Source organism: Hyperolius riggenbachi, chromosome 2, assembly GCF_040937935.1.
Source record: "Hyperolius riggenbachi isolate aHypRig1 chromosome 2, aHypRig1.pri, whole genome shotgun sequence".
In the NCBI taxonomy this organism is placed as follows: domain Eukaryota; kingdom Metazoa; phylum Chordata; class Amphibia; order Anura; family Hyperoliidae; genus Hyperolius; species Hyperolius riggenbachi.
In genome coordinates, this window is record NC_090647.1 from 233,950,322 (window position 1) to 233,971,067 (window position 20,746).

Here is a 20,746-nt window from a genome sequence, read left to right on the forward strand (position 1 = left end):
TGATTATAATGGTTATGGCCATTAACTTTTAGTCAACAGCATAAATTGCATTTCTCAATTTTCTATTTATAAAAAGGACCAAACAAAAAAGCCTTTATGTTCATATAATTAGGAAACTAATCGCATTTGCCAAATTATTGTTATAAGGAGATGGAATGTTCTCATTTATGTAATAAAAAATACTGGCACAATGCTAAGACCTGGCTGGAAGTAGAATATTTCCAAATCAACTAAACTAAATTTGTAGTTACGCTTTAGATAGCCACACTGGCATAATGGCTACACCAATAAGCTGTGGAGCACTGTCTGTTTATGGACCAGTCAGCACTAGTTTAATATTTATAGTAACAGGATATTACAAAATACCACTGACAGAAGTAGCAGTATATGGCCTTCATCAGCCTTATCTGCATGCAAGGCAGTTGCAGCTGTTTCCTTAACTCCTAATTCCAGGCATGGAAATTTTCCTAGTTCTGTTCATTTTCTCAGTGGCACCGTTATTACTTGTTGTTAAGCTACCTAAAGAACTGATGTCAAATAATTTACTTATAAATTAAGTGGTCAGCAGCCCCTTTGCCAAGTACTTCATGCAGAAAAGACTTCCAGAGCTGCAGACTACAATTTTTTTAGACGTTTGTGTTTGTGCCAACCCTTTTCACTCTGAACATCATAACCATCCTTAGTCATGCAACAGCCCAACCCATAGACTCTGTTGTTAATCTTTAGCTGGGTCGCTTTAGGTCAAATGTTTAAAACAAGATTTTGTTTTTAGTTGCACAAGATAAGTTGGGCCTTATGTTACACAATCTTTTAGTTGGTATCTTAAGAATAGTGCCTGGAAGTAGGACTTAAAGCGAAACTGTAGATACAAAATAAACACATTGTTTCACTTACCTGGGGCTTCACCAAGCCCCCAGCAGCCGTCCTGTCCCACGCCGCTCCTCAACAAGCCTCCGTTCTCCCGCCGCCAGCTACTTTCGGTTTTGTCGCCGGGCCACTGCGCCTGCGTGGCTCTGGCCATGCGTATCCTTTCTTCACGTTCCCTACTATTGCAGAGGGGAATGCAAAGAAAGGATACGCTTGGCAGGGCTGCGCTGGCCTCGACTTGCAAGTCGAGGTACGGGATGGAGTGGCGGCGGGGGAACGGAGACTCGTGGAGACTCGGCGTGGGACAGGACAGCTGCTGGGGGCTTGGGGAAGCCCCAGGTAAGTGAAACAATGTGTTTATTTTGTATCTACAGTTCCACTTTCAAATTGTGTATAAAGCTATGGTACAATTGTTTGTATGAATAAGTAACTAAAACTAGATCTGCTGTGGCTTAAAGGACAACTGAATTAAAAGGGATATGGAGGCTGCCAGATTTATTTCCTTTTAAGCAATACCAGTTTCCTAGCTATCCTGCTGATCAGAGGTGAGCTCACAAAAATCTTAAAATAGTTTTTCCCTACAATAGAAATTCTTTTTCCTCCATAGCAGGGGGGCATTTGAATGCATATACTGGATGTTTATTCAGAATGTGAATTTCTAAGGAGATTATCTTTCTAAAGTCCCACTGACTTAAAGATTATCTTTAACCACTTAATGTTTCTAGAACAGTATATCTACACCCCTAAAAACTTAATCTAACCCTCAGAGGCTTAGATTATATGTACTCAGCCATGATCGCTGCTGTGCGCGCTCCCACTTACTCATGCGTGCACTCCCACAGTCATTCTCACCACCTCCTGTGAGCCCAGAGACCAATGAATGGGAACACAGTTCCCATTCATAGATCTAGTTTTCCGTGTCAATGATCGTGGCATCAATGAAATGCCTGCAGTCATTGGTAAACACTGTAAATTACACTTAAATGCATTAGTTCTGTTCACGTACGAAAAGCATGCACAGGAAACTAATGACTAAGGACATCTTGTGGCCTAATAGTAAAATTACACTTGCACACATGTATTTTAATAAACAGATCTACACATAATTCAAAATTAATTCCTTACCTCCTACACTCTCCCGTAAATACCCAAATGAACTTTTACATAATAAAAAAAAAAAATTATGGGCTTGTAAATAGTGATGGATGCAAAACTGAAAAAATGCACCTTTATTTCCAAATAAAATATTGGCGCCATATATTGTGATAGGGACATCATTTAAATGGTGTAATAACAGGGACAAATGAGCAAATAAAACACCTGGGTTTTAATTATGGTAGCTTGTATTATTTTAAAATTATAATGGCTGAAACTGACAAATTATTTTTTTTCCATTTTTTTTCTTAATATTGCCATTAAAATGCATTTAGAAAAAAATAATTCTTAACAAAATGTACCACCCAAAGAAAGTCTAATTGGTCACAGAAAAAAGAAATATATTGATCATTTTGTTGTGATAAGTAGTGATAAAGTTATTGGTGAATGAATGGGAGGAGTGCTGAAAGGTGGAAATTGCTTGGATGTGTAAGGGGAAAATACACTGAAAGCTAAAATGGTTACTTCATTCCATTCAGTAGCTGACACTCTCCTTCCCTACAAGAAATATTTATATTTTCTCATATAGATCATTAAGGGGATATGTATGGCTGATAATATGGTAAAACCCTTGCCACAGTGTGATGTCATGACCAAGGACCTGATAGTATACTGTCTGTGAACCTCATTGCATTGTGGGATATAACGGCTTTTTCCAATTGTCAAGACCGGCAATATCTCCCTCTGTGCATAGAACTCTCAGTAACAAACATTCCATACAGATCACCTGACAGGACTAAAGATGTCACTGTGATACATTTCAGAATGTACATCAGGGAGGGGAAAAACATTTACAATGGGCACATACTGACTAAATAATCTATAAATGAAAATTAAAAAAAAAAATATTCATTATGTTATTTTCACTACAGTTCCCCTTTAAATGCAATTTCATAAAACCATCTGATTTCTTTTAAAAATGTAGGTGATCCAAAGAAAAAAAAAGCTATGCATTCTGGAAATACTGTAGAGAGAAACAAGTACTTATTCAGGGAGGAGTCATGAGTGCTCTCCATGTGGTCACCCTCATTTCGGTAATTTTCACACTGATCTTTGCTTCATCAGAAAAGCTAGTCTAGGCAAAGGGTAGGGCAGGCTGCCATGCTCTTACTCAAAGTTATGACCACATGAGTATAATTCCAAAAATAACACTGCTATATGGAGTCTAGTACTATTGATTATACCTGTAAAAAAACAAAAACAAACTAGTGATGTATAAACAAACAATTGACCAGGCAGCACCATATGTTTTTCTTTTATTTTGTGCCTCTTGTCTTACTGGTCAACATTCTTGCAAAGCCCTAACTTTCTCTCCAAACAACAGCAATCATAAAGTCAGGATGACCACATACATTACACAAAGCATTTAATACAAACTCCAGTCCTCCTCACCAACTTCCCTCAATACAATGTTCCAAGTGTTAGCTTCCTGTATAGATGGTATTACTCTGAGATGTGGTTGTCCAGCAGTAGCTGTATAAATGCAGTCAGAAATTGCAAAGCTGGTTTCTTTTAACTGGACAACACCTGGCATCATCCTGAACTACTCAGGATATAACATCCTACTGTACATTTGCCCTTTGCTGTAGCAGATCCAGTATTATCATTTTATTCCTACACATTTGCTTTCATGAAATACAATATATTTCATTCACTACATAAAAACTCATTGATATTTGAATTGCATATCTGAACAAAGATTTGCAAAACAAAACTCAGGTGAAATGCTAATGCAGTTGGTTTGATGAAGAAATTATTACATAATCATAATACAAGCTAAAAATACATACTACACGGCACAGGCACAAGGAAAGCATTTCTTTGCACTGGGCTTATAAACAGAGAGAAGCCAAAAGGACAGATATGGGAACATAGTGGCATTCAGTATTTATTCATGCATCTCAATGTGCTTCAATGGGATGACCTAGATTTCTCAATTTAAGCAAAGCTATTTTTGTACCTCCGGCTGTAAATGTATTAAATGAGTTGCCGTAAAACTCCAGAACAAAGAATTAGGTAAAGGTTTATGGGTGACTTAAAGATCAATATTTTCCTTTTTATGCAAAACAATTTTATTTTCAAAGAAGTAACAGTTTTATTGGACAAAAATCGGTAGTATACATACACATACTCTAAAATTTTGTATAGTAAATTATATCGCCGGGATAAGCAGCAATACATTGAAATGTTAGAATCAAGATAAAGAAAACACAATTTTACAGAGTAAACAATGTTAAATGGGACATTATAAGCATGTACAAACATGAGAACAAGAGCTAACAATGAGATATTGGGCCCAATCCTATTCACTTTTTCTCCTACTTTTTCACCTAGGTAATATTTTCACTCCAATAAATATCAAAGCGCTACAGCTAAATTATTAAAATTTTAAAAATCGTCCACCAGAGTGCACTCCACCTTGGTTTAGGCAAAACCCATAACATGCATCAACATTGAAAAGTTTATCACACATCCATTCAATTCTATTCAGTCCAGGTCCATTAATATTCAAACTTCTATTGCTTCTTCCTTATTGCCACCATTTTGTTCAATTCAAACCATACATGGTAGATCCACCAACAAAAGCACCCTGCTGGAAACAGACTCACCAGATATCTTTGACCACTGCTAGACTGGTCAGATATGCACATATCCAGGAAGCCTTAGAGCCTCAGGATCCTGCTGCCAAAGTTAGTGGTTGAACTCCGGGAGCAAAGCGATTCCATACACAACATGCACCTAAGCAATCCATTCCTTGCATGTCAGATACCTCAAAAAACAGACCTCTCATAATGTAATATAGTTAAAAGCATTAAAACCTTTATTCTAAAAAGCCACTCACATGGTCTTCAAGTTATATGTCTGCATAGAGTTTTTGGGCAGGATCTCCCCCGTTGCCTAAAATGTGCTGACGTGCGCTGGAAGTCCCCTCAGAGAAGTGCTCCCGTCTGTCCTTCACCGTCGCCACCCCGTCCACTTCCTGATACATCCAGTCTCCGCCCGATCGATTTTGTCACTGCCTCGTGACTCATCAGTGACTTTATAATAAAAGTTTTAATGCTCTTAACTGTATTACGCTATGAGAGGTCTGTTTTTGAGGTATATCACATGCAAGGAATGGATTGCTATGGTACATGTTGTGTATGAAATAGCTTTGCTACCAGAATTCAACCACTAACATTGGGACCAGAATCCTGGTAATATTTGCAGAAATATAATTTTAACCTAACCTCTCTTTACTCTAACACAGAACCCCCTGGTGGTGTCTAACCTTAACTCCCCCCTCACTCGTGCTCTATAACATTAACCCCCTAGTGGGGCCTAACCTTAAGACCTCCCTTGTGGATGCTTAACCTACCCTGGTGGGCAATAAACGTCAACCCCCCTGGTGGGCAACTAACCTTAACCACCCCTCTATACTTAACCCCCACTATTAGAAGCTGCATTGTGCATAGCGGCCGGACATGGCACTCGCTATTTAACGGCCACCCAAATTTTGTTGCACTACTTTTAGCTGTTCCATATCATTATGGTCCTTTTGGTAATCTGAGGTGGGAGAATAGTCAAAGAAAGTAGCTTTTGTGTGCCTAACACCCACTAGGCCCCAGACACCTTCTTAGGTTGCCTTGTGCATGATCCTGCTGTGGTTTGCCCTTCTTCTTGTTTCCTCCATGCCCTCAAGTACAGGGTTCTCTCCCTTTTGTTTTTTTTTTTTTTGTAATTTGCTGCTCATTTTGGTAATCACAATATATTGGTCACTGAGACATTTATTGTTTCTAAAAGCTCTATATTATGTTCCAATGTCTGGACTTTTATGTGCCTATGTTTGCTTCATATGCTGTACAATGCCATGGTAACTGATGGTGCTATGCCAATCCTTATTTTTAATAATAATAGCTGAAATGTGATAACTGAAATTTTTTTTAAAATTAATATTATAAATCTTTACAGCACACAGTAAATTGGATTAATATTCTTGTAAGGGGTGAAAGATGCTTCAGGAGGTGAACATTACCATTATGAACTATGCTTGCTTGGTATTTAAACATATGAGGTTCAAGCTATATTATTAGTCTAGTCATATCATGCTATCTGATGCATGTAGTGTATATCATACATTTCTTTATAAAAGTATTGCGTTTAAATGCTTGTAAAGATTTCTTGCTCCCTTTGTAACAAACCATATAAATGTCACATAAACATGCCAGGAAACGTTATTTGACTACTTTACGACATGAACTGACAGTTCCGCAACAAGCAAGATTCAAAACATGAATTCTGTGTTCAAAGCATTGGTGGATTTACAAGTTGAGGCAGCTAGCAAGACATAGTAATTGTCCTTGGTATATGTAAGGAAAAGAGGCAATGATATCACAGCATCTTCCCCCCTCCCCCCCCCCCCCCCCCCGCTTTTATAGCATGTTTTAAAACCTTATGATACCTGTGGTAATGTAGCACTGCCATTTGATGGGAGTTTCAGTTCCCATAAATTCACCTAAAATCCACATTATACAGTGCTAGACTAGAAACAGCTTAGTCTGGGGCTGATATCACAAAATGCTGATAAATTCTCTGAAATCAAGATGTTCTTGTTGGCTTGTATAGTTGAGTATGCAGGGTTGTCTGTGCTGCCATTTAAACCTTAATCTGCCTTTCTAGCTATTTTGATATTGTTAGGAAGTACAGTAAAATGCTGAACGGTAGATGCTGAGGTCTGCAGTTGTCAATCGTATGATCACACATATATAAAGCATGTTTTCTGCCCTGGGGCTCAGTAGAAAATAAGAATGCAATTAGTTAGCACGGCCACTTATTTGCTTTGGTAGAAAGACCCCTAACTAGACTTATGTATATGTAAAAACATATATAAATATATCCTTAGAGAGTACATTTTGCAGCTTTAAAAGTTCAAATGGTTAAATTAGCAAATAATGACAAAGCTCTATAGTCACATCTCTACTGCAGTGGCTGAACTAATTTCAGCTATAGCCATGGCAACTATACTTAGAACACTGTTGTCTAGCAACAAGGAAAATTTAGATGTTGCTAAATTTCATAGCAATTTACAATTGAAGTCCTGTTGTTATACTCTCACAACTGAAAAGTGGGTAACCTAACTATTATATAGGCTATTTTTGTCTGCAATATATTATTCATCTGGCAGCATTTCGACATTGATTCAGCTGTAAAATGATGCAAACCAGAGTATTTTCACATTTTCTAGGAACCATTTATAGGGGACAGGAGATGACCATTACAGTAAATGGACTAAGAGACTATGATCAAGGTAAAGAAACTGTAATATGGCACAGGGCAGAGAGTGGTAATGTGGTGCCTGAACATGTTCAAATTGTCTAATTTTTTTATGAATGTGACAACAACACCATATCAATTTCAACCAAGTCCAAAAAATATATTAAGTAAACCTAATTAAATGAAACATACAATTTTATATTTGTACAATAAAATAGCACACGTTTATTAAAAAAAAAATCCCAAAATAGATTTGTGTGTAGCAAAAGTAAGGGAATCCTACTCTCAGAATTTAGGGAGGCCACTTATGGAGCAATGACTGCAATTAGATGTTTGTAGTAACTGTTGATCATTTTTTTTTCACATCAACCCAAAGGAATATTAGATTGCTGAAAACAAAACCAACAATAACCTACTATAAAAAGCCCTGTCCCCTGTTAATGCATGGAAAGGAAAAAATATCCATGATGGACATTAGAAAAATGATGACTTTTAGGAGACAAAATAAACAACAGTAAATGAGATGTACCATTTATTACACAATAAACAACTGGAATACATAACATAAACAGTCTATAAAGTAGAAGTACAATACATCGAGATTTGATGGATGGTAATGAACAAGCCAACACCTTTATATCACCCATCAAGCCATGATTGATTGTACTTATACTTAATAGACTGTTGGTGTCATGTATCCAAATTGTTTATTGTGTAATAAATTATACATTTTATATACTGTTATTTATTTTGTCTCCTAAGAATACATTTATTTTCTGTCCATCATGGACATTTTTTTTTCAAAGAAATTCTGGCCCATTTCTGCATAGGGTACAGCTTCAGCTCTTGAATGTTAATAGGTTTTTTGACATGGACTGGTTGCTAGTTTCTATCGCATTTATACAGGATTAAAGGATACCAGAGCTGAAAACCTTTGGAGAAATGGGGGGAGCCGGTATGTATGGGAAGCTGTGCCCCCTTCTTTCTTACCTAAATGCCCCCCAGCAGCCTCTTCCAGGTCTCAAGAGTTGGGCTCTAGTACACAGGGGCTAGCCCAACTCCCTCAGCACGTGACTGCGGGCAGAAACACTCTGCGTAAGACATTACAATTACATCATGTGCATGAGCAGAAAACTACCACCCGCTATCGCACGCTGAGGGACGTGCACAGCCGGGCAGGTGCCTGTGCACTGAAGCTCGACTCCGGCGACCCAGAAGAGGCTGGCCTTAGGTAGGAAAGGAGAGGAACACAGGAAAATGGGGGAAGCAGTGGCAATCAGGACAGCTCCCCATACATGCTGGCTCCCATCCCCCTTTCTACTGAGGGTTTCAGCACTGGTATCCTTTAAAGTTAGTAAATTAACTTGGTTATTCCAGAATATTAACTTTCTTCTTCTTTATCCATTTTTTTTAGAAGAATGACTTATGTGTCTAGGATTATTGTCCACTGCCTCTTGGGATTCAGTTTACAGAGAGTCATGACATTTTCCTTAAGAATTCTCTAGCGTAATTCAATGATTCATTGTTCCATCAATGATGTCTTGCCAATCAGGCCCAGATGTAAGCAAAAAAAGGCATTACAGCAGGAAATTAAAATTCTGTAACTTCTGTAAGAATGCATTGCACCCTACATAGGGGAACGTTTTGCCCCTATAGACTGCTACGGAAGCTTGTTGTTAGACCGTCTTTGGAGTGCACTGCTGGGCTTTCCATACACCTCTGTGCCAACTTCCAAGTCAATGATGCATCTGCAGTGTAATATTTTTTAACAATAAACTATCTTCACTCTTTGGAATGCAGCATACAAGCAAAACAGGCAGTGCTGGTCTTAATGGAAAAATCTACGCTTACGGATCATTACGAGTAATTTTACGATATTACGCATTACGCAATTACGGTTACGGCGTAGGAAATTATCTACGGTTCATCACTGTAATTACGCCTTAACTTACGCAGTTACGCGTAAGGATACCGTAATGTAGGCGCTTACGCTACGATGTTATGCTAGTGCCATAATACCCATTAATGCGTACTTTTTGACGCATACGGACGATGTGTACGCAATAGCCATCAATGTGACAGCTATTGCGTACACATCATTCGTATGCGTCAAAACGTACGCTTATATACTGAAAGGGCGGAAGAAGATACTATTGGTTGCTTAGGATGTTGACTGATTGGCTACTCTTAGAAAAGGGGAGTTGTACGTTAGTAATTACATGTAAAATTACGCGTAAGTCATCGTAAAATTACGCATACCTAGAAATTACGGTAGACAGCGTAATTCCGATACCGCTTTATGGCTTATGCGTAAATAATTACGCGTAAGACCGTAAGTTACGCGTAGCGCTTACGCATAATTTTGCATTGAATTATGATGCGTAATTACACTCATGCGTAATTTCGGCCCAGCACTGAAAACAGGTTCATTTGTGGCTTAGTGTGTCTTTATATGTTATGTCAATTTGTTTGTTTATATACTGAATTTATGTACTAGTTGGTGAAAGGCTGTCAATTTTCAATTTTGACCTATGTGTCATTCACATACAGTACATTAACCAATGATTAGGGGACTTGTTTACTTACACTGATGTCTGGCCATAAGTGCTGGTGATAGTCTAATATGTGCACATTAAAATATGTTTTATCAACATGATACAATTGAGAAAACATTGCCAGGAAAGAATTGCCTGGCCATGCAAAAAAAAAACAACAACACACTCCTGAGAAATTAGCATTTTTTGAATGCATAGATGTGTTTATATGTGGGTGGCATTCTTTAAGATCAAAATTATACGCAGGTAGCTCCTTTGGCAGGTCTGGCGAAGCCAGTTTACCCCCCCTCAAATGCAGTGTAGGTGCATTGTGCTCTGTACGATTCACCATTTAAAGTAACAGCAAACATGATAAAGATTCACCAGTGGATGCTTTACAGGCTGTAATGGTGTCAACAGGATACCAAAGAATCTTGTCAGTGGGTGTGGAATCTTAGTGGCTATGGATCTTCACCAGAACACAACACAAGGGATGATATGCTGCCACCGCTAGTGGGCGATGGACTGCTTTGCTGCTTGGTAGTCACCAGGTCGCAACCCCTGGGATTGCCCCACCAGTGACAGAGAGAGCAGACAATACCACTGAGAGAATGCAGGCTGAAAGCAGGCTGGTAACTGTAAACAGGGATAGACTAGCTGAGGTTAAAGGGCAGACAGCAATCAAATGATGACCTTGAAAAATTCTGATCAAGACAAGCAGATAACTATCAAAGTCAAACACAAGCTGGGCCATACAGGAATTAAAATTAGTATTACAGCAGGCAGGAAACAATGCAGGACAAGGGTTAGAAACAGCAGAAACAGGATAACAAGGTCAGAGATACAGGTTACAGAGAGCCAGAAACCATGGGACAAAACCCTGATGAACTGCCAGTGATCTGCTGACCAGGAAGTGCTTAAATGTATTCTGAGTCTATGAGAGGCACAGCTGCACTCTGTAATGCAAATGAGGTCTGTTCAGAGACATAAGGTCCAGAAACAGACATAAGGTCCAGAAACAGAACTTCTGGAAAGTAGCAAGTGTTTTAGTTGAGTCTGTGCTCCTCAGCAGTATATGCTGAGACAGAAACACAGAGTTCCAAGTTCAAATCCAGGGAGAAACCTGGCACAAGCTTAGAGGAGATGACCAAAAACTTTCACTTTCTCAACTCTGGTGATAACACAGTTCCCTCAGAGTGGTGCTTTTTTGCACCTAAGTTTGTTTACTTTTTTAAACTTTTCTATTGGAAAAAGTTAACAGTGTGGGCTCACTAGTGTAATGGCTAAGGGCTCTGTCTCTGACACAGGGGGCCAGGGTTCAAATCTCGGATCTGCCTGTTCAGTAAGCCTGCACCTATTCAGTGAGGAGACCTTAGGTAAGTCTCCCTAACACTGCTACTGCCTTTAGAGCGCGTCCTAGTGGATGCAGCTCTGGCACTTTGAGTCCGCCAGGAGAAAAGCACGATATAAATGTTATTTGTCTTGTGTCTTGTCTTAACCCCTTATCCTCCTTTCGGGATGTTATTGCCAGAAGCTTGTTATTGCCCATGTCAAAAAACCTTAATTAAAAACTACTTTAAAAATAATAAAAATCTTTATCTCTCTACCATAATCCTTGTTTAACCTCATTCTTCAAGTGAGTAAATGATTATCTTGCATTGCACATAGTTTACAGACTAATTTAGTTATCAAATTAACATTTACAAATGCCTGTCATCTGATGCATTATTATGGTTGTTATTATTTGTGGCTGCATCTTCACTAGCTAGTGTCAAATTAATCACTTGCATGCTTATAGGGGGTCCCGCTCTAGCCTGTCTTTCTTCTCCCTCTGGCTCTCCCTCCCACAGACCTTGGCAGTTTGCCTTGTGGGTGCTATGGGTGGAGCGTAGGAAGGGTTAATGTGTGTTAATGTTGACTACTTGTGGCTATGGGGGATCTCAAGTAATTTGCTGGATGAGTGAATGAATTGACCTTGCCCCCTTGTGGAAGCAAGATGACTTATATTGGGCCTTAATGGCTTGACATGTACCACTCTATTTAGGTACTCTGTTGTTTATTTTAATCACTATAATGTAACTGGTCTGGAGTCCTTTTAATAGCCATATCCTTCAACACATACTTCCATGGCTAGAGACTGCAACTCATCCAAAGGTTCCCGCCTGTGCCCTGCTTGTACGCATTTTAGAAAGCTTCATCATATTGAGCCAAGCAGCAGCTACATACCCAGCTGGAAAGGCTGATTTTAATTAATTAAAGTGTACCCGAGGTGACATGTGACATGATGAGGTAAACATGTGTATGTGCAGTAAAAAACATATTAATAACCAGGCAGTTTTACTTGTTTTATTTTGCTGCCTGAAAGAGTTAATTTTAGGCATGGAAGTGGCAGCTTCTGTCTTGTTGATACCTTGTCGGGAGTATATTAAACATCAATGATAAGTACAGTCATAAACGGTTTCCTGGCAGAATACAACTTCTGAGAGCATTGGGAGATAGTAAAATGCCAATGGTACATGTATTTTCATTTAGGGACACTTAATACGCTGCCACTGAGTAGAGATAACAAAACATTCATTCTACTTTGTAAATGTTAAAATATAAAATAAAACCATGATATATATAAAAAAGGGAAATTTTTAGAAGTAGGAGGATAAATTAAATTGTATATGTCATCAGCTTATTTTCAATCCGGATTCACTTTAAACTGTGCTATTTCAGGTCCCATGTAAAATTTGAAGCAAATAATTTTAAGTAATTTGAGCATTATGCTTCTTTGTACTTACTAGGGATGATCAATGAGATGCCAATTGTTCCGAAATTATGCAATTTTTAATGCATATGTATATAGTTTGAATTTAAACCTAGTTTTAAATTGATTGGTCCATTTTCAAGCTGCATATATGTGCATACGAATTTGCATAAATTTGCATCAACTCAGAATAATTTGCATATCCGTGATCATCCCTAGAACTTACAGTAGAATTTGCTTTTGGGCAGAAGCTTAACTTTTAGAAGCAATTTATATACTGCAGCTTTTGGGATGTGGTGCTACCAGCATCCTCAAATCAGTATCTGATCCATTCAGCTCTTCAGAATCAGATTTTAGTAGATGAGAAGCTTGACTGTTTTCCATAGTTTGAATCGGCAACCCAGCATCTTGTCATCTATAGTAGTCAACTAATATGAATGCTTGCAGCTTCAGGTCCAAAAAGATTGGAAGAACAAGATTTCTTGCAAAAATTTAACCCTTAAAGAGAACCCAAGGTGGGGTTCTGACAATGATATCGTACTCAATGCCGAGCCGCTGCAGCTAAAGCTAACAAAATTTTGGGATGCATTAAAAAGGAAATAAAAACTCGAGATGCTAGCATAATATTGCCCCTGTTTAACTCTCTAGTAAGGCCACATCTGGAATATGGAATTCAGTTCTGGGCACCACATTACAAAAAAGATATTGCAGTTTTAGAGCAGGTGCAGAGACGAGCAACCAAATTGATACGTGGGATGGAAGGTCTCACTTACCAAGAAAGGTTAGATAAACTGGGATTATTTAGTCTAGAGAAAAGACGCCTTGGAGGAGATCTAATTAACATGTATAAATACATCAGAGGGCAATACAATAGCTTGGCGGATGAGCTTTTTGTCCCTAGGCCTTCTCAAGGGACTAGAGGACCTGATCTGCGCATAGAGGAAAAACGTTTTAGCCATTTATTTAGGAAAGGGTTCTTTACAGTAAGAGTGATTTAAATGTGGAATGCATTGCCACAGGAAGTCGTTATGGCAAACTCTATACCTGCATTTAAAGGGGGCTTAGATGCTTTCCTTGCGTTGAAAGACATCCATGGCTACAATTACTAGGTAATGCCTAATGATGTTGATCCAGGGATTTTATCTGATTGCCATCTGGAGTCGAGAAGGAATTTTTCCCTTTTGGGGCTAATTGGACCATGCCTTGTAAGGGTTTTTTCGCCTTCCTCTGGATCAACAGGGATATGTGAGGGAGCAGGCTGGAGTTGTACTTTGTACTGGTTGAACTCGATGGACGTATGTCTTTTTTCAACCAAAATAACTATGTAACTATGTAACATACAGAGGCTGGGTCTGCCTATACTGTCCAGCCTCTGTTGCTATTTCAATCCCCCTAAGCCCCCCCCCCCCCCTGTGCTCTGCAATCACCCATAAATCACAGCCACGCTGCCGACACGCAGCGTTTCACAGCGGGCTATGTTTACCTCTGTACTGTCAGTCTGCCGCTCTCCCCGCCTCCTGCATAGCTCCGGTCCCCGCCCGCATCCCTTCCCTACCCGCTGATTGGAGAGAAGGGACACGGGCGGGACCAGGGCTATGCAGGAGGCAAGACTGACAGTACAAAGGTAAATTTATGGGGGATTGCAGAGCGCAGGGGGAACTTAGGGGGGATTGAAATAACAGCAGAGGCTGGGCAGTATAGGCAGACCCAGCCTCTGTACGTGGATTGCATTGTCAGAACTCCGCCTTGGTTTCTCTTTAACATTGACTCTCTCCTTTTCCCCACCTTGTGTTGCAAGAATTAGGTAACGGTGCTACAATGTAGTACAACTTCAATCAACAAAAAATATGCAAATAATCATATCCACATGGGAAATCCAGGTAAAAAGTAATAGATCTGTATGTGGAAGCCACATTTGCTTAGTTTAAAACCATTGTTGTGCAATAGTTTGTAAACTAATGGTTGTGAGTTAGAATAATTATAGAATGTTATCCTGAAAGGCTTTTCTTGTTATGGATAGCTTTATTTGCATACAATATATAAACATTGATTTAAAATAGTGAGACAACCATCAGGCGACCAAAAAAAAAAAACCCTCCATGAATCTCCTCACATTTGTAATGAATGATTAATATCTTTCAAAACAATAAGTAGAGTCATTACTTTTACTCTAGGCTGTCTAATTATAATGCTCTTTGGGAGTGTTTGTTGTAAATGTGCAAACACATTAATTCTAATTACAGAAAAACATTATCTTACACAATAAAGCTCCCGGTGTTCTTTGTTTCATGTTTTACAAAGACAAGCCTTTTTAAATTTACTTACTGTACGAAAAGTTTTGATGTAAAAGCATAAGAATTCAGAACAAAGTATGTAATAATTTTACTGCACTCTAGTGATTAGTCTTTTAACATGTTTCCTGGACACTATAAATAGAACATTTAACCTATGTTATCACAAACTAAAAAAAAAAAGTAAGCAAGTCTATCTTTAGTTCTGTCAAGAATCCCCATGGAGAAAATAGTGTATTACATTACTAGGAATGTTTTTTTATTATTATTAGTGTTATTGTTACCTAATAAATCTACTTTAATGCTTTTAGAAGAAAGATAAGAAAGACCGGCATAACATTTTTCTAATGTTTTAACACATCTCTCCTATCTAGCTGCATAGGATAAGAACATAATGGCTTGCTCACTACATAATGTTATACATATTATTATAATAATAGCCCTGTCACTGCTTCTTCCACACTGGCCTCAATTCACTAAGCTTTATCAAACACTTTATCAAATGTTTGATAAAGTCACCTTGGACTCTGAACTCTGGGTGTCTGGTTTTCACCTTGGACTCTGAACTCTCCTTCATCCCACACATCAAAAACATCACCAGAGCCTGCAATTTCCACCTCCGTAATATCTCCAAGATCCGCCCCTTCTTAACTCCGGACACGACCAAACTCCTCATCCATGCCCTCATCATCTCCCGCCTTGATTACTGTAACTCCCTCCTTTCTGGCCTCCCCTTGAAATGCACTGCCCCCCTGCAATCAGTGATGAACACGGCTGCAAGACTCATCCATTCTTCGCACCGCTCCGCATCCACATCTCCCCTTTGTGAATCCCTGCACTGGCTCCCTATCCATTTCAGGATAACTTTCAAGATGCTATGCCTGGCGTATACTGTGTATCTGTGCACAAAACCTGCCCTACCTACATCTCGGAGCTTGTTCACAGGTATACACCAGGTCGCCCCCTCCGATCCTCCAATGACCTTTGCCTCACCACCCCACGCATTTCACATTCCCATGCCCATCTGCAGGATTTCTCAAGAGCTGCTCCCACCTTCTGGAATGCCCTTCCACCACCCTCTTTCAACTCATTCAAGCAAGCCCACAAAACCCACCTCTTTATGATGGCCTACCCACCTGCTACCACACAGTAACTCTCTACTGAATATTTAACAGCCCCACCTAGTGTTTCCACCCCACCCTTTAAATTGTACGCCTCTGGCAGGGTCCTCCATTCCCTAGTGTACTCTACAGGATCATGTATTCCTGTCCTATGATAGCCTGTTCTTGTATTACTGGGCCTACCTAACCAGCCCATATTGCATGATCATGTATTTTGTACAATTTGCATGTATAACTTTGTTCTATGTTGTATAACCTTGGTATGTCTGTCATCCTTGTATCATTGTATATATTTATTGTCCAGCGCTGCGTAATATGTTGGCACTTTATAAATTCAATAAATAATAATAATAATAATTTACCTCATGGGTAAAATCTAATTTTGAATTCACTAAGGTGTTATAGATTTATCAAATGTTTTATCAATAAAACGTTCAATAAGTCTATAATACCTTAGTGAATTCAAAATTAGATTTTACCCATTAGGTAAATTATTGTACGTTTGATAAAGTGTTTGATAAAGATTAGTGAATTGAGGCCACTGTGTGTGCGTTGTGCCTGGTGTGCATGTACGGCATGCGGACGGACTTCAGACAGCAGTGGAGGATAAGTGCAAAGGAATGCGCTGGCGTGTGCATTTGGGCAAGCGTGTGGGAGTGCGGCTGTGCATGTGGGGAGGGAGTGGTCACGGCCGTGGCCCATTGCCTGTTTTTTAATGGGCTAGCCTTTTAACTAGTGGTGTATAAGTTTCCTTTTTTTTTAAACCACTCAGATCTATTTATATCACAATTAAATGATCTTTATTTTGTTTGTTTTCTTTCCCACCAATTAGGTGGTATATCTACAGCCCTGGGGTGGGGTCTTCCCACTGGGTGTAGATATACTGCTGCAGTGCAGATGTGGCTAGTGGTTAAACACTAGATATCATGAACATTTGAGAATTGATGCTAAGGATTTCAAAAATGCCATGGTATATGAAATATATTTTTTATGAAACATATATTATCTACATTATGTTCTATACTGTAGAGAATGGAATAGCAACTCCTTTAACCAGTTCACCCCCAAGGGTTTTTACCCTAACGGACCAGAGCAAAATTCACCTGTCAGTGCTCCTCTCTTTTATTCCCTAATAACTTTATTACTACTTATCACAAGAACCTCATTTTTTTCGCCACAAATTAGGCTTTCTGTGGGTAGTACATTTTGCTAAGAATTTTTTAATTCTAAATGCGTTTTAATGGAAAAAATACAAAAAATAATGGAAAAAATTCATTATTTCTCAGTTTTCAGCCATTATAGTTTTAAAATTAAATGTTCTCCTGGTTATACAACTGACACATTTTATTTACCCAGTTGTCCTGATTATTAAACCATTTAAATTATGTCCCTATCACAATGTATGGCGACAATATATTATGTTGAAATATAGTTATTATTTTTCTGTTTTGTTTTTTTTTGTCCGGTCCATAACTACAAGCCCCTATGTAGTAAAGTAAAAGTAATTAAAATATAGATTAAAAAAGCTGAGTGCCTAAGGCAACTATGTATGTACTTTTTTAGCTGATTTTTCTTTTTTACAAGTGTGTGTGTGTGTGTGTGTGTGTGTGTGTGTGTGTGTGTGTGTGTGTGTGTGTGTGTGTGTGTGTGTGTGTGCCTGTATCGTGTATATATGTGCCTGTATTTGTAATATACTTTTTGGCCACAAGATGGCACTAGTGAACTCTCTCTCCCGTTATAGGAAGTGTTCACTTTTTTTTTTTACTTTTTATTACACTGTGACTGCTTCCTGTTTTCTGAATGGACGTGCCCACTGTTTGCGGTCACGACCATTCATTCCAGGCATTGCGATTGGGTAGAGGACCGCTCGGTCCTCTTCCCCAATCACTTAACACGGAAACCTGACAGAAATGGTGGCGGGAGCGGCACGCACACGTGCAGAGCAGCGGCGGGAACGCGTGACGTATTAAAACATCATACTGCCATTAACAGGCTCTAACATGACGTTTTAATACCATACATTGTCATTAACTGGTTAAAATAGAATTTGGTTTAGAAATCACAAAGAGCGCATAACTCTGGCTGGTTATTCTGGCCACGCAACACTGTAAATGACCATTAATGATATACAGTAATAACAATGACATAACTTAATCTGTTAAAAGCTTAACTGATCTTTAATATTTGTGAAAGATGGGACCTTCAAATTGTTTGCAGATCAGGAAGTACTGTATATCAGTGATATGATTATGCAGTTTATAAGATGATAAAAGTAATATAACAAACAAAAACATGCAAGCAGCATTTACCTTCTGTTTGATTATCATTTCATTTATTTCTTCCACATCTCCTACTGTGACAATTTGAGCTTTTATCACCCGGTCCAAAAGGGTGAGCCAGTCTTTGAGTTCTGCACATGTTTTATTGAATTCAGCCAAGGCTGGGACCTCTAACAGAAGTGAAGATGGCATATCTGCTGTTCCTGTTGTTACTAGAGTTTGAGTCACCACAGAAACTGTTTGTGAGGGACCTGCAATGAGGTAAGTTTCAAATTTATAAGCAACCAAAACATGCTTTAGCATCCTACAACAACATGTATGTACACAAGATTGTACATTTCACTTTGAAATTATCTTTTGATATACTATAGAATGCATAAATAAATGAGGTTGCATATGAAATGCATTTAGAAAAAATCATTCTCCATGGTGTAGTTTCTGCTGCTCAGCTTTCATATTTAACCAAAACCAAAAACTGTAGGCCCTCATAGCATCCAAGCACCACATTGATGGGAAGCTGGTTCTTTAGGTGCAACCAATTGTATGTGGCTAGGTTGAATTTTTCAAGTACTGTTTCGTAGAAGAAAATGCAAATACGTGCCCACTAAAAGTAACTTTTATTGAGTTATTTCAAATATCAGGGCAACAACATAAATGAACAACAGTGGAACACTCTCCCTCAACATATCCGCCACTCACACACATTTACTCTTTTTAGGTGTAATCTGAAAACTCACCTCTTCAGGCAAGCATACTCTCCTACCTAGGACACTTCAGCCACTGACCACCATTTCTACCATCTCATTCATACACAGAATACACTGTGGGAGGCGCCCTTCTGTTCCAAAGTACAATAATGCACGGCAAGCAAATTGAAGGTAAGAATATAAAATCTTACCTGGTATGAAGACTAATACACATGATAGTATTAAGGATAAGATTCAATTTTATTAAGCACTAGGGACAACGCGTTTCGCGACCAAGTCGCTTCCTCAGGTCAAATATCGTGCTTTGAAAAAAACAAAAAGCAAAGATGGCGCTCAGACTAAAAACATCTTTTCCTTAAAAAATAAATCAACATAAAATCAACTACTCTTTAAAGTTAAACATATACATGTACAATAAAAACAAGTTATTTTTCCACTAAAATTACACATAAAGATACAGTGTATACAGTTCTGACCTATAGCTCATGATATAATTCATCAACCTGAGAAACTATGAAACTGACACTTATATAGTACTAGACAGATATATTCCCACCATGTACAGCATAAATAATATACTAAGTGCCCTTCTAATTAATGGCTTTTGATTATTTAACATGATGGTTTCGTCGGGGAAAACACCTGGAGCACGTATAAAAGATTACCCCAATCTGGGCTCTACGCGGGGTGGATATAAACATTGTTATTACTGCCCAATATATATGAAGTAATCCTTGATGTGCAGTAAAACGGACCTCTATCTGTTTGATGTATATTAGGGTTAACACTGCAGTGCGGGCAAGAATTTAATAAACCAGAAACTCCTGTGTAGCAATTACCTCCAATACTAAATGTATATACCTGGATGGTACGGAATGATATTCCGTAAGGGGTAAAATATAAAAAGACTACGAGAGGTCAGGTGGCAAATATCGTGCCAGTATATATGAATTAAATTGACCGTACCTGTGTGTAGGCAGGGGATGTGGACGTGCCAGGGGGTCGCTTACCTATAGTTGAGCAGATGTGCAGCGTGGGCGCCATATGCGCGGGTCGCTGCTGCACTGTATAAATCTGCAAGCGCTCTGACGATTACCCCTAGGCGGAGTCACATGGAGAGGGATTCCCGTGACGCGGAATCCGGATAGGTGACGTCCCATCCGGAGGTGTGCTTCCGCCGCCATCTTGTGTGTGGCTGAGGTGGATGTCAGCCATATTGGAGGGGCCAGTTCTATTAAGAACGGCCATGATGGTGGTGGCTGGAGGGAAAACGGTGGCCATATTGGGTGGGGCGTAACAAATAAACATATGCCAGAGAAGAGGGCCATGTAAAATGGGTGGATATCAGGGGCCATAATGAAGGTGGAGGAGAGGGAACAAATTGATATAATCGGAGAGCACGTTAAAGGGGAACTCACCTATGGATCTATGAAAGATGTGATTCTATATAGGACTGTGTGATTGAACCTATTGAGTAAAATTGATGGTGAATTTTATGGCTGAGACGAAGAATATAGAAGGATCAAACACACACCCACTATAATTGGATTGTGATGTACTATGTAGTACGCTGTGTCGGAATGGTTAGGGAGGGGGGGAAAGGAAAAGGGGGGGGATGGGTATGGGGCATGGGGGAGTGGCTAGGGAGGAGCGCTGGTTGTAGATATTGGTGCGACGCTGCGGGGTAGAGGGTATGAGGGTTAATTAAAGATGTGAGAGTAGAACTGCGGGGTTGAATGAATTTTGGTGGTCACCAACCTATGGTGACCACAGTCTAGGTGGATGTG

At 39.1% G+C, this 20,746-nt stretch overlaps 1 protein-coding gene across 15 annotated transcripts in view; it reads right to left on the reverse strand.

The window, feature by feature from the left end:
- The window catches only part of DMD (dystrophin), a 3,066,377-nt gene that overhangs the window by 1,041,874 nt on the left and 2,003,757 nt on the right, over positions 1-20,746 (reverse strand). For all 15 annotated transcript variants that reach the window (XM_068268325.1, XM_068268327.1, XM_068268324.1 and 12 more), the window contains one exon: positions 18,283-18,503. In XM_068268325.1, the coding sequence (XP_068124426.1) occupies positions 18,283-18,503 (221 nt within the window). The remainder of the gene's footprint in view (positions 1-18,282; positions 18,504-20,746) is intronic.